The following is a 17,034-nucleotide window of genomic DNA, read 5'->3' on the forward strand; positions in this document are numbered from 1 at the left end:
AGGCATGTGGATCACCTGAGGTCAGGAGTTCGAGACCAGCCTGGCCAACATGGTCAAACCCTATCTCTATTAAAAATACAAAAATTAGTTGGGTATGGTGGTGCGTGCCTGTAAATCCCAGCTACTAGGGAGGCTGAGGCAGGAGAATCACTTGAACCCGGAAGGTGGAGTTGCAGTGAGCTGAGATTGTGCTACTGCACTCCAGCCTGGGTGCCAGAGCGAGACTCCATCTCAAAAGAGAAAAAAAAAAAAAAAAAAAAAGTGAGGACTCAAGGGTAATTTCACTGGATAGCCCCAGAGCACTGCTTACTTTATCTGAGGCAGGCAACAGGCAAAGTGACAAACAGGCAGTGGGGCCAGGGACACTTGTACTGAGTACCAAGTCTTCCCAGCATGATTAGGCTTTTAAAACTTACTGCTCTATTAGGAGGAGAGGCTGAGCATGAGTGGTGCATTAGAATTCAAATTCCATCTGAATAATATTAAATCTCCCACTTGGCATCCTGTTTATGCTAATCTTTTTCGGGACTTAATGATGTTTATCAGGACTTCCATTTCCTCTTCTTTAGAAATGTGCTCCGCTAATGGAGGAAGGTTGGTTTTCTTCAGAAAGAGAAAGATTCATAAGAAGAGTATGCGGCAGATTCTTATTTTGAGCATTGCAGGTTCAGCCTCTCACTGCAGTGACTTCGTATTCATCAGGAATAGGTATAACCTATCCTGTGCACAGTTGATTTAGGGCAGAAATAAAAGCTCAGACAACAAAGCAAGGCTCCTCTCACACATGACTATGTCTGAATACAAATGGTTCATAATTGAAGGCTAAACTTCCTCATCTCACCCACAGCCAGCTGCAAGGGCAAACATGAACACTCTGTTGCATCATGTAGGAACTGCTGTGCACGCGGGAGTGTGGAAAGCGAAGGGCTGGCAATGTTTCAGGCTCTGTGGGGCAGGGTCACCTGCAATCAGTGCTTATATGCGAGGAGAGTGCTTAGCACGGGGAGAAGCGGCCAACGCGCTGCAGGGAGCCTTCTCCCTGAGACTCAGGGCAATGCCCCGGGAGAGTATGGGGTGGTGCTTCCTATTAAAACGTGGCGTACAAGGGGGATATTTGTGGATGTTCCCATCTTCTGCAGCTTTGAGGCTGGGTTCTCCAGGTCTTGGGCAGACTGGAATCTTTTCAATTCTGCGGAGGTGCTGTTGGCAAAGCAAGAACATTTTGTTCGGTGTCGCTCTCCTTCCTTTTCACTCTTTCCCCTCGCTTTTCTGATTGATTCGCTTTTATTAGCTCCTGCTTGCTCTGAAATCTCCGGAACAGCCAGGTTTTGATTCCTTAGTTTCTCTATTTCTCCCCTTTTCCTTCCTATTACCACCTTCCTTTTTCACTGGAGCCAGAGAGGTGGTCTCTGCGTGCTTCCCACACCACATGACAAGGAAAGGGAGGGACATGCCGCGGCTGGAAGCCCTGCCAGGACTGGGCGCGTTATCAGGTGCTGACTGGTTGTGGTGAAAGTCCCTTCAATGTCCTACGGATTCTCCCATGTGACTGACGCAAGAGATGCATGGCTCTATTCATTTTAATTACATTTTGACTCACTATCCATGTCTTGAAACGAGCCTTCTTCCTCCAAGGTTTTGCCGGCACCCTGTTTTTCTTCTTGGCATTCTCCCAGACTTAAAACATGGACCTGAGATGGACACAGGGGTGGAAGAGGTTTTGGTGCCCTGTGTCTTTCTCTCTACTGATAAGACTTTTGCTTCCAAAGAGAGACTGGCCCCACTAACAGCAGCGACACTGGCACTACACATTATTCAGAAGCTACAGGGGGCAGGAATGGTTTATTGCCTACACTAAAGACTCAGCGCTGAATGGAATAGTGGAATTACATTTCATTTCTTTATAGCCACTCTTGTTCAAGAAAAAATTTAAGGGGGCTTACAGTAATCTATAAAATATAATAAGATACAATTAAATTAAAGATAAAACATAAGAAAATTACAGCAAAAGGAAAATAAAGATAGAAAAGGGTGGATGAAACTAGGAATAAGACTGCTGCATAAAATTAATGCCAAAAATTACATAGATTTTACTACAGACAGAACACATATTTGGCTCCAGGCTTTCTAGCAGCCAATACAGTGAGGAAAACACACCCAAATGAATGAGCTTGGTGTCCACAGTATTAAAAACAGGCCAGTTGTCCAAAGGAAACACAGTGCTTTCAGATGCCGCACCAGAGGAAAAAGTGTTTTCTCCCCTTCTCACAGAAAGCACATTACGTGACTTAACGACCAACATCGACTACAAAATCTTGACAGTGAATTCATTCATCAATGAGTTGTACAGGGTCACTCCTCAATGCTAGAGATGGCATCACCCCGAAGTCCACGGGGGAAAAGCCATTATAATAAGCAGCCGCAGAGTGCAGTGCTTAGGAACTTGCACTCTGGAGTCAGACTTGCAAGCAAGTGTTGGTTCCACCATAATGAACCCGGGATAACACCATTCAAGGGTGGATGTGGGACTAAATGAGGCAATTAATGCAGAACACATAATAAAATTGCTTGAAACATGCCAGGCACTCAAGAGAGGTTATTTTTATTGAACTAGTGACACAGATAGGCTGCACTTCCTTTGGGCATTCCTGAACACTGTTTTCTCTTAACGGAGCTTTTGTTGATAAGCATTAGCTGGCCATGCTCTTGGAGCAAAATATTCTCTGTGCTTGGAAAAGGGTAAAGCCACAGTCTCTAAGAGCACCAAGAGGGAGGTGAGTTCGATACATACCCTTACAGAAAGTGAGATGCTTGGAAAAACATGTGTCTTAACAAAATACCATCTTGGGTCTATACCCACAAACCAACAACAAATGTACAATTGAGGCCACAAAGTTCTATGCCAAATGACAAGGTTGCAATGCTTTTAGCATTGGAATAGAGACCAGAGTGGGCTTTCCCAAATATTCACCAGAGCCCACCTCTTTAAAAACTTCTCTCAGTAAAACACCTTTAGGACATTAACTGTGATAATGTGTATTCTTAGTAAAACCTCTAAGATTAAAAATAAATTAAAATGTATGCTTAAGTGACCAGATTAATTGGCTGACTCTATTGGGACGTGATTCACAAGTCAATTCATGTTGGGGCATCTGCCAAAGAAGAGGACCCTAGCAAAGGACCTTGTCACCCTTATTGCTGGGGAATAAGAGGCAAGCTATTAAGGCCATTTCTCAAAACTAAACGGCCATCATCGCAACAATAACAGCAGCCATCCCACCCTCCACGACGACATCCAAATACGGAAAAATATTATGTGCAGATTTTCTACATGAAAAGTGAGGGGGGACAAAGAGCATCACACATTCAGTTCAGTCAAAGACAACTTCAAATGAAGAAGTTAATTCTATTTTTCTGTAGTGAAAATTGATTTCTGGTTTACCACGAGACCGGCCTGATTCTAAGTGTGGTCTCAGTATTGGAGCCTCTACAAGCATCACTAGCCAGGATCTTTGAGTTCATGTAGCTGAGCTCATTCCTGCCCACTGAGCCCAAGGTCCAGGGTAAATCAGTAAAAAGTACAATCATCTTAGGTTGGTACAGATTCTCTGCATGGCATCAAAAAGTATGATGAACAGAGACTATTACAGAATAGCTGCCTGAAAATATACCCACTACTCAGGGTTGCAATTTACCAGTTAAGAACATAACTTTTATTTTGGACAGAATGTCTAAGAAGCTAATGGGTGTTAATTTGGAGAAGCAAAGGCTTGTTTTGTAAACTACAGGACGGACTGCACTCTGGATTTAATCACAGTCCACCATTATGGTGGGCCCCAGTAGTCCCGGAGGCAGAAAATGATCTTTGAATATTTTGTTTAGCTTGAGCTTTGAATTAACTCTATAAAATGAGGGGATATTTGACTTAGTTGATACTTTTGTTCATATTTTACTTGCACATTTTAAAAATATGTAAATAAATCTGTCTTTAAGTTTTCCTGGTCATGATGCTGCTTCAAAGGAAAAAAAAGAAGAATTAATACAAGGAGGCATGAAAAACCTAATTCTTTTTCAAAAATAATATAACAGGGATAAAAGGACACTGTGAAATCAATGTTGGCACTGAAATAATAGTTACAAAGGAAATGCAGTACATAGCTTAACTCCAGTTTTTAAGGACTGCAAATTAGACATCACAGGAACAAACTATTAACATCAACTTTCCGCAGTCACTCCAGGTCATCATTTAAGTTGCCAATGAGGAAACATCCTCAAATAGGATGTGGCTTGTTCAAATTCAATATTACCACATAAAGGTCACAATGCCTTTTATTTTTGGAGAGGCATGTCTTGCCTGATACTGGGCAGATCTGACTCAGTCTGACATCCCATCAATCTAATCCCATGGTTGGGGGTGGTGGGGCAGGAGCAGGGGGGTTACAGCCCTACCTGATCGAGGCAGTTGTTGCGTAGATATCTCAGTGCTTGCTGAATACTTTGAGGCAGGGGCTGTCCCGTTCTTTGGACGTGGACTATGAGAGGAACGCCAAACACAGCCTTGTCTTTGTAGTCGGGAACTTTCATCCTCTTCATGAACTTTGGAACTGACCTAGAATTTACAGAAACCAGGTCATGCAAGCCTCCTGGGGCACACTGTGGGGAGAGGCTCTGGAAGCAGGCATGAGGGAAGCCAAGCTTTTGTTGGAATACCCAACAGACGCCGGGCGAATTCAGCATTCTCTCTGCATTAATCACAGGACACAGCCGTGCTCTGTGTGGCCCTTGCCTGCATGCTATCTCTAACTACTAAACAGCATGAGTCACGTTACCAGAATGTATTTGTAGCTCTGTTTTCAGGTCAAGTGGACAACTTTCCAATTTAATTGTGATAGACTCATCTCTCAAGTGCTGAACACTTAAAAGTCCCCAACAAAACAAAACAAATTTAAAAATTACAAGAGGAAGAAGAAATATGGCTGGGGCTGGAGGAAAAGGGAGAAAAGAAGAACAATATTTCTTGGCTCTATCCTTACTTTTCTAGAGCCAGCTGCAGTTTTTAAAGGACATTTTAATACACAAGCATATATTGATTTGGCCATGAATTTATAACCTTCTAAAATATTTTATAAACACACCATTGATTTTTTTAATATGCATATTATAAAACATAGAACAATTACTGATACATTTTGTATTTTTTCAAATCCACCAAATCATCTATAATAGGCCCACATTCAAGTTCTAACATATGCTTCTGTCAATTCCTTATTACAAGGTTTACTGCATATTCTTGTTTTTATTTGCCAATGAAATAAAAGCAGAAATGTATTTGAAGAATTAAATGCTCTTTGAATGAATCAAGGCTCTAAGTGGTAAGCTTTGCATCAGGCCAGAAGGTACAAGTGACAGCTGTTTCTGTGCAAACTGCCAGGATTATTTTATGGCAAGTTTATTTTTATTTCCTCTGTTCACAATTAATCACCCTTTACTTGTCTTTTTTTCCTTTCTTGGAGCCTGACTGCCTTCCCTGGAAACCAACTGAGAGCTACAAATAGAGCAACGTTTCCTGTGGGCTCTGTCACATGGAGGCTACGGCAGAGCTCATGCCTTACGTCCAGGAGATCATCAGTGAAGGCAATGAATGGGTTCTTCAGAATTCACAAAGTAAACGTGGAAGCTTTTGCAATCACCCACTTAGCTCTGGAGCCAAGGATCCCCTCCTAGGTGAACGTGCTACGCACCATGTCCAGCCGTGCTTGTTGGACATGGAGTGCTTCTCCATGATGGCCGTGAGGCGAAGCAGCGAGAAGCGCTGGAGCAGGCTCAGCTGGCTGGCCGTCTGGCTGCTGATGTGGGGCGATGCTGGGGCTGGCCGGGGCTGGTGAGACAGCTGGAAACTGTTCCATCGGAGTCGCCTTTACCAGAGAGACCATCACAGAAGCCAGTCACAAAGTGGACTTGGTAGCGGGAAACACGGGACATCACCAATGTACATGAAGCTAATCAAGATAGCGTCCGAGCGAAGAGAATCGCAATGCAAATGGAACAGAAGACACAAGTGTGCAGAACAAACACAGGACATGATTTGTCCAATTCGGATAAGTCTGGAAAAAGTCCTATTATCTGTTTTATTAGGGGGTTTAAACAAGTGATAGAGGAAATACTAGGTTTTTTATTCCAAATTTGTTCACGTTGAGAGCAGCTGAGACAGTGTGTGTGTGAGTGTGTGTGTGTGTGTGTGTGTGAAAGAGAAAGAGAAACAGAAAGAGAGGAAAGAGATGGAGACAGGGAGATACAGACAGAAGCAGAGACAGCAGACAGAGAGAGAGAAAAGACAGAGACAGACATAGATGGAGAGATGGAGAGATGAGACAGAAAAATAGAGAGAGACAGAGGCAGAGGACAAGAGACAGACAGAGATAGAAAGATATAGACAGAGAGAGAGAGCAAGAGACAGAGAGACAGAGAGAGGGAAGACAGACGGTGCAATATAGACAGAGGACAGACAGGTAGAGTGATATAGACAAAAAGAGAAATAGAGAGAGAGATATAGACAGGGAGCAAGAAACAGAGAGAGAGAGAGAGAGAGAGAGAGACGGAGCGAGAGAAAGAGACAGAGCTGTCGAATGTCTAGGGCTGCAGAAAATGTTCTCATTGTCTTCCATGTGTCTACACTCTAACTCTTGCTCAGTATTGAGATGGAGCCTGAAGATGAGAGGTACAGATGGTGACACATCACTGAGTCCCAAGATACACCCCTGTCTCAACCAGAAACCCAGCAGCACACACAAAGCTCTTATTTCTACCAGTTTGGACCTCCCAGGGCCATTTTTCTAGGGTGCTTCTGAAATGGTCTTTGTAAGTCAGCTTTTACGTACTTTGTAATTGGCACTTTCAAGCAAAAACAGACTTACAGAGTACACATCTTAGACCTCAGAAATTTCTTATAGGAGCAAAAAAAGTGTAAAATTTGGGGAAGAGACATTTTGATGAATGCATCACAGGAAGGTCAGGGGAAGAGTCGGTGCCTAGGAACTAGGTCTTGGTTATCCAGGATTCCCTGCATGTGGTGCCCGGTATAATGCTTTGCATGTAAGAAGCTCAAAATATTTTTGGATAAAACTAAGATCAAAATAAAAGATAAACACAAATAAATATGAGTTAACACGGATTCAATCACCATGACACCTGTGCAGAAGTCATACTTCTGTTCAAAGAATTCCTAATCACATACATCACTTAGAACATAGTCAGGCATTTAGTAAGTACTCTGCATACATTTGTTAAAGAAATAAACAGAACACAATTACTATGAAATGGACAAAAAATCATTTCACAAATGCATGCCACCTACCTGTTTGGTCTGGTCAGAGAGGCCCCTACACCAGAATCCCTCCTGTCTCTGACCCCGGGAGGCTCAGATTCATTAAGAGATGTTACATCTCTTTCCACATCACTGGGTGTCGTCCGACCTTCTGAGCCAGAGTTACCTTCAAAATCTAAGGTGATCTGATTAGGAGACGGAAAGGGGGATAAGCCAGGCTCCCCAACCAACGTATCATGAGTTTGCAGTTCAGGTAAGACATCTTTGGACCAGTCATCCACTACCTCCTGGAGCCCATTGACATGCTGCAGAATGTCATCCAAGTGAGGGAAAAGGTCATCTTTCTCCAAGTCCAAAAGATCTCCTGTGCTGGCATACAGATGAGAGCCAGGGACATTGTCATAGATACTGACTCGGCTGGCTCTGTGGCAGGACGCCATGAGCCGGGGCTCCCGGGCACCAGGGACCTGCTCTCTGCCCAGGGAGATGCTACCGGTCCTCCAGTTAACCCCATTGCTACTATCTGTGGGAGAAAGGCTTTCAATAGAAAGTGCCTTGGGGAATGTTCCTGGTTTGTGATCCTTGGGAATATGCACCACCAAATTCTCTTGGGAGTGAAACTCATGCATACGGCTTTGGTCCCCTGCATCCTGCAGTGCTGTCCCTGCCAGCACATCCAGGTCCTCTAAGTACATGCCCCCACGCTTGTTGGCCTCGTGGCACTTGCGTTCCTTCAGGCAGGGTGTGCTGACGCCGCTGCTGCTGTGCTCTGATGGGCTGCTCTCGCCACTCGACTTGCCGGAGCATGGGAGCCCTCTTCTGCAGGCAGGTGGCGGCGAATTCTGGAGATCTCCATTTGGTATTTGGATGCACTGCATGGCCTTAAAGGACTCTGGCTCCTGCTGCAACATGGGCCCGCTGATCACCAGGCCACCTGTCCGCCCTGACCCCTTGTGCCTCCCGTGGGCTCCCTTCCCTCGGAGTGTTTCCATGCGTTTCAAAAATGATTTGGCCCTAGCCCTGGTGGGCTTCTCATTCTTGGGGTGGAAGGGGTAGTTGAGGACGTCTCTGGGGGACTGCGGGAGGCTGCTGCTGACCAGTGGGGCATCCAGCATGACCGGGCTGTCTGCACAGCACTGGCCCGGCTGGCTGCGGCTGTCGCTGCCTCCGCTGCTTTCGCTGTGAATAGAACAGACCTCAGGCTCACTCAGGTCTGTGAGGACGCTCTCACTGCTGGTCGTGTTCCTCATCCCCGTGCCTCCCGGTGACCCACTTCTGTCTCCTCGAGGGAGCAGCGTGTAGAGGTCGTCCACACGAGACCACCTGCGACTGGTTCTTTGGAAAGTCCATTTGTTGCTGATACAAAGATCTTCCTCATCGGAGTCGTCACCCTGCAGAACACCAAGGAAAATGCTCATTAGCAGACAGTGTGGCTGAGGCAGGAACTCTGGGTGCGCTGAGGGCAGCCCTGTGCGGTCCTCCACCTCCCTTCCCTCTGTACTCCCATGCACAGGTGTGAGCTTCTTGGGCACCTCGAAGCTGTCCTTCCACCACTTGCACTGTCTTGTACATACCCTTCCTCCCAGTGGCCAGAGGATTCTTCTCAACTTGCCAAGCTTTCTTCCTTCCCATTTTCAAAGAGGTTTTGAATGCTTCCTTCCTTCCTCTCTAAGAAGTTTTCCCTGACTGATTATAAAGAGGGTATAATTACATCAGACTAGACAGTCTAAATATAAAGCACCTGCAGTCTTTTTCACAAAGGAACTCAACTCTGCCATAAAAGGCACTTACTTCTTTTCAGAAACCTCTTCACTGAGCCCCAGGGACCGTATTTCCAGCTTGCCTCTTCTGAATCTCAACGTCAGTATATCTCAAAGCTAACACGCCTTATTTTAGTCCTCTGCACTTGATTCTTATCGTGTATTCCCTGGATAAGGTAACAGCAAAATGACCCACTGAATTTCTTTAAGTAGGGATGAGGGAGCCATTCTGGAGATCACTATTTGTGATCCAATCCGGCTACTCTGCGTGAGCAGTCTTTTTCTGTTGAAGCAACTCCGAGTCAGAATGCCGTGGGCAGGACGCACACCTCTGTGGTGTGGCTGCAATGGGTCCCCGCGGCTTGGCACCGTCTTACACTCTGTGCCTCACACATTGACTCTAGGTGTCTGGTTTCAGCCTGAATTTGTAGTCCCTGAGAGAGGAGCATCTGCATTCCCTGAGGCCAGAGATGGCCTAGTTTAGCTCTGCATAGCCTTGGGCCCAGCACAGACCTTGAACTCAGGCTTACCACTTCCTTTTGAAATAAACTGAATCATCGGATCCTGCTTCATCCTCACCAAGCACATCACCAAGACCTAATTCTGAACTGATTTTCAAATTTGTTCCCTCATGCGTAATTTCACTCTCATTCTCTCAGCGTAGGCCTTTGCCACCTCTCTCTGGATCTGTTACAGTAAAAATGTGGGAGAAGCCCGGTCTCCAGCATCTTTCCCATCTAAATAGCTTTCCACAGTGTAGTCCAAATTGAATCATACGATTTTTTTTTTTTAAGCTTAGAAGCCTTCTGCTTGAGAGCCTCCACTCTCAGTTGTTACAGGTAAAGTCATCAAGAGCCAGGCCCGCTGCAGCGAGCCGTGATGGCACCACTGCACCACAGCATCAGCAACAAAGTGAGACCCTATCTCAAAAAAAAAAAAAAAAAAAAAGCAGGACCTGTGTTTCTCTGTTTCATTAGTCATATAAACATATTTATTCATATGTATAGCCCCTCCAATGCCAAGGACATAATAATTGCTTATTTTTTTGTGAACTGAATTAAATTTATTTTATTCTACTTGGGTGTTCAGTTTTAAGACCTGGTTCCAAGTGTCAGAGCTAGGTGACTGTCCACAAGCTACTTACCCTCTCTAAAGTAAGTTTCTGCTACTTATGAGATTGAAGTGGGTCTTGCCTCATAGGTTTGCTGAAGATTGCTGAAGGGATTAAAGAAGGTAGTGCATTCAGCAGTCCCTCACTGAGAGGTATTCACTTAAAGTAAGTTTCTGCCGCTTATAATATGAGATTGAAGTGGGTCTTGCCTCATAGGTTTGCTGAAGGGATTAAGGAAGGTAGTGCATTCAGCAGTCCCTCACTGAGAGGTATTTGCTTATTTGTATCTTTCAATGTTAGTTCAATTGCTTGTCAATCTTTTTACGTATCTGGCGTCCACCTTAACTCCCTTTAACCTTGCAGTGTGTTGTTTTTAAGAAAACCTAAGCAGATGCACAGTTAATCATTGTGGGGATCTTCCTGTTTTTGTTTATTCCTTCAAAATGTAGTTTCTGTGTAGGTTTGACTAAATGGCAAACTTGAATATTCAAGTTTAAAGTGAAAGCAAGTACAAAGCCAAGGTACAGAAAAAAATTCTATGGCTTAGAAGTCAGGTGCGGTGGCTGATATGGTTTGGTAGTGTTCCCACCAAAATCTAATCTTGAGTTGTAGCTCCCATGATTCCCATGTGTTGCTGTGTTGTGGGAGGGACTTGGTGGGAGATAATTGAATCGTGGGGGTGGTTTCCCCCATACTGCTCTTGTGGTAGTGAATAAGTTTCATGAGATCTGATGGTTTTATAAGGGGAAACCCCTTTTGCTCAGCTCTCATTCTCTCTTGTCTGCTGCCATGTAAGATGTACCGTTCACCTTCCACCATGATTGTGAGGCCTGCCTGTATGAACCTGTGAGTCCATTAAACCTCTTTTTACTTATAAATTGCCCAGTCTCAGGTATGTCTTCATCAGCAGTGTGAAAAATGGACTAATACAGTGGCTCACGCCTGCAATCTCAGCTACTTGGGAGTCTGAGATGGAAGGGTCTTTTGAGTCCAGGAGTTTGAGTCCAGCCTGGGCAACATATCAAGACTCTGTCTCTTAAGAAAAGGAAACAAAAAGAAACAGAAAAGAATTCTACAGCATTGAGATCACAGTGAAAAATTAGCTTTGAGTTTTAAAAACTTGTATAAAGCTCTGATGAAAGAGTTGAGAAAGTTGTAATTGTACAAGTGGAAAAAGGGCAAGATTCCAGAAGGATGACTCAAAATATATTTTCCTACTAGTACTTTCTACTCCCTCTATTCCTGTGATTGATATAATAAAAACTGACATATGAGGGTCATTTATACACAAGGTACCATGATAGGCTGAATGTTGAACTTACTGGATTTTTGTACTGCATTTTAGGAAGCTAGTGAGAAGTTGATATTAAATAAGGACTGTGAAAAAGCCCTTTTAGCAAAACTCCATCTCAAAAAAAAAAAAAAAAAAAAAAAGGATATGACTTTAAAGAAAATATAGATATTTTAAAACAGTAACTACAACATTTAGTGTTGGCCCCAACTACCTCTCTCAAATCTGGTTATGATGCCAGCACACCACATACTAGTTGGATAGGGACTCCTTTATTTAGGTTAAGAACACATGCCAAGCTGGGCACTGTGGCCTGGGAAGGGTAAGCCTGGCCCTGTTTGCTGGTCTCTAAAAGCTTATTATACTCACTTTGGCCAAAAGGAAAATATTTACAGCCCAACTAAGCCATGTGAAAAAGTGGTAAACTCCTGGGAAAAAGGCAAAACAGCTCAGGGAAATTTTGCAGCATTCAGGTTGTTTGAACCAAAGCAAACAAACAAAAACAAAAGCAATAGAAAACAAAATGCAACAAAGAAAAAAACGACCATTCTTCTTCGGCACCCTGTGCCCACAATGACCATGGTATGTCCCCAAGGGTATTGAAATGGCTGTGTCTGTGTCTTCCACTAATGATGGATATTTCAAACTATTTGATAGTGACACACAACAAAAAATATATTTTCCATCACAACTCAGGGCACGCACACAGACTATATTAAAGCACAAAAAAAGTTATACTTAAGTAATTATCCTTGTTTGTTTGTATTCTGATACTTCTTAGTCTAGTTTAGTCTGTTTTATTTTTTTAAATGTTGTTTGTGATCCACCAAATTCACTTGACAACCTCCCAAGGGGCCATGATCTGCAGTATGAAAAACACACACTGCAGTAGAGTTTATGGTTTTTTTTACACACTCAGGGCCCAGCAGAGCATCAGGCACATTTCAGACTCTCCAGTGGTATTTATGGAAGTGTACTGATGGTTTAAAAGAGATTATCAGATTTCATCTGTTCGATAATTTTTTTGAGGTTAACAATGAATAGCTTGTGATTATTTAGAAACACAAAATAGAAATCTCTAGGAGTCAGATGTGTTTGTAAAGAAAAGGATACATCAAACTAACTTAATTCTCCTGTCTCAGAAACCATGGACGTACCAGGGACACGGAACATCAGAATTTCAGCAAGACAACTACAAAAAGGTTCTCATGTTGTGGACAATATGGCTCACTAGCTAGATGCTACACAGGGGTGTCCGATCTTTTGGCTTCCTTGGGCCATATTGGAAGAAGAATTGTCTTGGGCCACACATAAAACACACTAACACTAATGATAGCTGATGAGCTTAAAAAAATGGCAAAAAAAACTCCCTCATAATGTTTTAAGAAAGTTTATGAATTTGTGTTGGGGCACATCCAAAGCCGTCCTGGGCCGCAAATAGCCCACGAGCCATGGGTTGGACGAGCTTGCTACAGAGAGTTTTGTTAGTAACTGGTTGAGTAACTCCTCCACAGCGTGTGACTAAAAGACTGTAAATAACTGAAGGAAGCATGTCTCAAGGTTATGACCATTTTAAGAGTAACTTGAATGGGCCGGAAGTCATGTTGTTAAACTGTAAAGATGGTATAAGGCTATTTGCTAAGGGTTCTTTGAGACTCAGTTTTCTGTTATAAAATGAAAACAATAATAATGCACGTCTAGCATGATTTGTCAACAGAACCAAATGGGACTATATGTGAAAACACCATATAAACCCTAAAGTGATAGATGAAATTAGTTATTATTGTTAGAGAATAGCAATATTGAGAAGTGTATAGAGCTTAATAAGTGAAGGATGACCTGTTAATAAGATATAATTTCATAAAAGTCAAATAAAATGACTCTAACTTCAAAAATCAACTACAGGATGTGCAGGATAAAAAGAACATAGTTCAACAGCCCTTCCTGTTATTAAAGACTTGAGAGCTCTGGCAGATGTAAACTTAATGTGACTTAACCATGTAATATGGCTACTGAACAAAGACACCAACCCTAGGATGCATGACCAGAGCACAGATCCCAAGATTCAAAAGGTAAGTACCCACTGCATTCTGCACTGGTCACATATATCAGGAACAATGGGTTCTTTTTAAGCACCCCACATTTTAAGGGGTACGTTTCTAGAGAAGACTAATCAGAATGGCCAAGGATCTAAGAACCACAATCTCCTGGGTTGGACAATTGAAAGAACTAATAGCTTGATTTAGAAATGAGGAACTCTAGACAGTGCTACTCAGAGTGTGGTCAGGGGGCTGCCGGTCCCCAAACGTGGTCTTTAATGAGGTAGACACAGAAATTTAGAGTAAGCATTAAAACCATTTGCCACTATTTGAACAGTCTGTGCTATCTGAGCTAACAATCAGTGGATTTGTCTTAGTAAACAGGGTAGAGACCAGTTTGGGTGTAGTAAAATTCAAACGGTGAGTCCTATGAGTGACAGCTGCATGCTACTGGTGTGTGGTCGATCTGATTTACAGTGCCAATTCAAGGTTAGTGTGCTTACCAAAACCCACAGTGTATAATATACAGAATCCATTGTTTCACAGGTAATTTACATTTATAACTTCATAAGAATTGGCTAGAGATGAAGAACTGAAGATGAATTTTGGAAATATAGCATCACTTACATCATTTTGAATGAAAGGTGAATAGAATACCCTAAAGTTGTAAGTGAAAAGGAATACCCTAAACGTTTATCTTGCCTTAAAAAAACCTTTCTTCACTGGTTTCCCTAGGATGACTGGTACCCAAACAAAAGAATTTTAGATATACATTATTACCCATGAGTAGCATTGTTATCAATCCCACTTAACTTAGACAACAAAGAAGAAACTTGCTGTCATATTAAAAATTTTATGGCCAGGCACGGTGGCTCACGCCTGTAATCCCAGCACTTTGGAAGGCCGAGGTGAGCGGATCACCTGAGATCAGGAGTTTGAGACCAGCCTGACCAACATGGTGAAACCTGTCACTACTAAAAATACAGAAATTAGCCTGGTGTGGTGGTGCATACCTGTAGTAACAGCTACTAGGGAGGCTGAGGCAGGAGATCACTTGAACCCCGGAGGCAGAGGTTGCAGTGAGCTGAGTTCACGCCACTGCACTCTAGCCTGGGTGACGGAGTGAGACTCTATCTCAAAAAAAAATTATATATATCTTATACATTTGCAGTCAAAGTGTTTCTTCAAAGTGTGCATACAGGCGTTTAATTTGAGGGATTTCTGTTTTAAAGTAAACTTTTTGTTCAGTTATGACAGATGAACAACAAAAATGGTATAAGCACAATTGTGATTCTTTGTATTAATCACATATACGCACACTTTCAATAAAAATCTGAACAGTTTTTGTAATTCTTTTCTATTGATAGCAGCAGGAGGCAGTCAAATGCCTAGGCAAATAGGGGCAGCTTCCTGGTGAAACCCCATCTTTGACCTCAAGTCAAAGACAGTTTGAAGGCTGAAAGCCAAGCTACAAATCCACAGACTGGATTGAGAACCTTTCTTCCCATTTGGCATGCTTTCCTCTGATTGATCCTCACCCTTCATCTATTTTACATATACCTACCTTTCCCGAATTGGTTTTTTACACTGTCATGCCCACCTTTGATTGGTGTCTTTCTTTTAGCTTTTTTGCATACTCACAAACCAATCAGCAGGCACTCCCCCATTCTGAGCCTATAAAAGCCCAGACCCAGCCACACTAGGGGAGAAAACCACCTGACTTTGGGACCACTCTTGCATCCCCTCTCCACTGAGAGCTGCTGTGTCGCTCAATACAATTCTTTTCCACCCTCCTCACTCTTTAATTGTCAGCATAACCTCATTCTTCTTTGATGTGGGACAAGAAGCTGAGACCACTGAAAGTGGGGTCGAAAGTGGCTGTAAGCTGTAGCCTTCCTGTCGCTGGTGCCAAGAAGCAGCGGCAGGGCTGGGTCAGGCAGGGAGCCACAGGCCACAGAGCGGGGTGACAGGAACAAAGAAGTAGAGGCCCCTGCCAGGCACAGAAGTTTCCGGCTGGCGAAGTGGGGCTGAGAAAAATCCTGCATCATTATTTCTTGTTATATTTGTTATGATTATATTTATCGGTATGCACCTTTGTATCAGTTGAGCCTAACAATAAAACATTAAGACTGTATTTTCTATAATTTGTTAAAACTAATATTTCTAATAATTCATTTGTATTGAATTTTACAAAAGTATCTTGGTCTGTGGCAGACTGGAAAAAATAAAATAAGAAAACCAGTCATTGACCACTGACAGTTGAGAAACTGTTCTAGATTGAGCAAGGGTCTGAAAACATTTTCTGCATAGAGCCATATCATAAATATTTTAGGTATACGTATGGGCCATAAGGTCTCTCTCTCTCACTTACTCAGCTCTGCCATTGTTGTGAAATGATGGGCATAGCTATTGATCCAATAAAACTTTATTTATGAAAGCAGGAGCAGCAGTGTGCTGATTTCTGTTCTGGAGGTCAGAGCTAAAGGGCTACTGAGTGAATGAGGAAATCCATATCTGTGCTTCACCAGGGAAAAAGGCTAGGATCAGATGGGCCAGTTTAGAAGGAATCAGCTCCCAGCTTATCATATGGAAGGCCTTTCTAGTCTGTAGAATAAAATAAATTGCCTTGCCATGTGAAGAGCTCATCATGTTGAGAAGCTTATAATAAACAGTGGCTCAGCAAATTGTGAGGGAGAGGGATGCTCTAAGAAGCAAATCGCAGTGAGTAAGTGGGAGGTTAGAAAATAAGACCAAAGATCCTTCCAACTCAAAGACCCTACAGTTTTAGGACATTCGCATGGAATTATCTGCAATTCAAGGCTGTTAATACTCTCCAGCCAAGTGAATGATGGACTTTCTCTCATCTGACTACTCTTTGGAGTTGCCAGGAGGTGTCTCATTTGGTAGGAGATGCAGGGGTGTGCAAGGGAGCGGGAAATATGGGGGTGGGGGCCGGGCCCCTTGTCAACAGCTGCAGTGCCTCTGAAATGGCGATGGCATCCAGGCCAAGAGGTGCTGGCTGCAAGGTGGCAATTAGTCATGGTTTCTGTGTTGCTTTCCACCTTTGGTCATGACTTCAGAGAGCCTTATTAAAACTATAACTTCAACCAGAACCTTCTCTGGAACCTGCTCTTTCTCTCTTGAGACATATTCCTAGGTAAGAGGAAAGGTAAGAGTCCCATGTGGATACGTGTCCTTCTCTTTCCTCATTTAATAAACAGCCTAATTGGAGTCTTCAGTCTCTGGCTTTTACTTTGAATAGAAGCCGAATCACATAAACACTTTAATCAGGGGATTTCAATGTCATCATGGAGCAAGCGCGAATTTTGTAGGTAATAATGGGGAAGAAACATTTTCCTGAGAAAAGCTACTTTGTGTGTGCCTTGGTGTTTTTAATTTAGATGAGTCTCCGCTGTTTGGCTTTTGTTTTTTTCTAAAAATGAGAACATTCTTCAGTGAAATTATATATTCCTCAGAGACAGATGCCAACCAGACATTCCAGAAAAAAG

The 17,034-nt window shown here is 43.0% G+C and overlaps 1 protein-coding gene across 6 annotated transcripts in view; it reads right to left on the reverse strand.

Annotated features, from left to right (window-relative positions):
• The window catches only part of STARD13 (StAR-related lipid transfer (START) domain containing 13), a 583,251-nt gene that overhangs the window by 24,523 nt on the left and 541,694 nt on the right, over positions 1-17,034 (reverse strand). For all 6 annotated transcript variants that reach the window (XM_011997821.1, XM_011997820.1, XM_011997818.1 and 3 more), the window contains 3 exons: positions 7,355-8,715; positions 5,742-5,915; positions 4,450-4,609 (listed from right to left, as the gene is read on the reverse strand). In XM_011997821.1, coding sequence (XP_011853211.1) covers positions 4,450-4,609; positions 5,742-5,915; positions 7,355-8,715 — 1,695 coding nt within the window. The remainder of the gene's footprint in view (positions 1-4,449; positions 4,610-5,741; positions 5,916-7,354; positions 8,716-17,034) is intronic.

This window comes from Mandrillus leucophaeus, unplaced genomic scaffold (assembly GCF_000951045.1).
Source record: "Mandrillus leucophaeus isolate KB7577 unplaced genomic scaffold, Mleu.le_1.0 Scaffold549, whole genome shotgun sequence".
In the NCBI taxonomy this organism is placed as follows: domain Eukaryota; kingdom Metazoa; phylum Chordata; class Mammalia; order Primates; family Cercopithecidae; genus Mandrillus; species Mandrillus leucophaeus.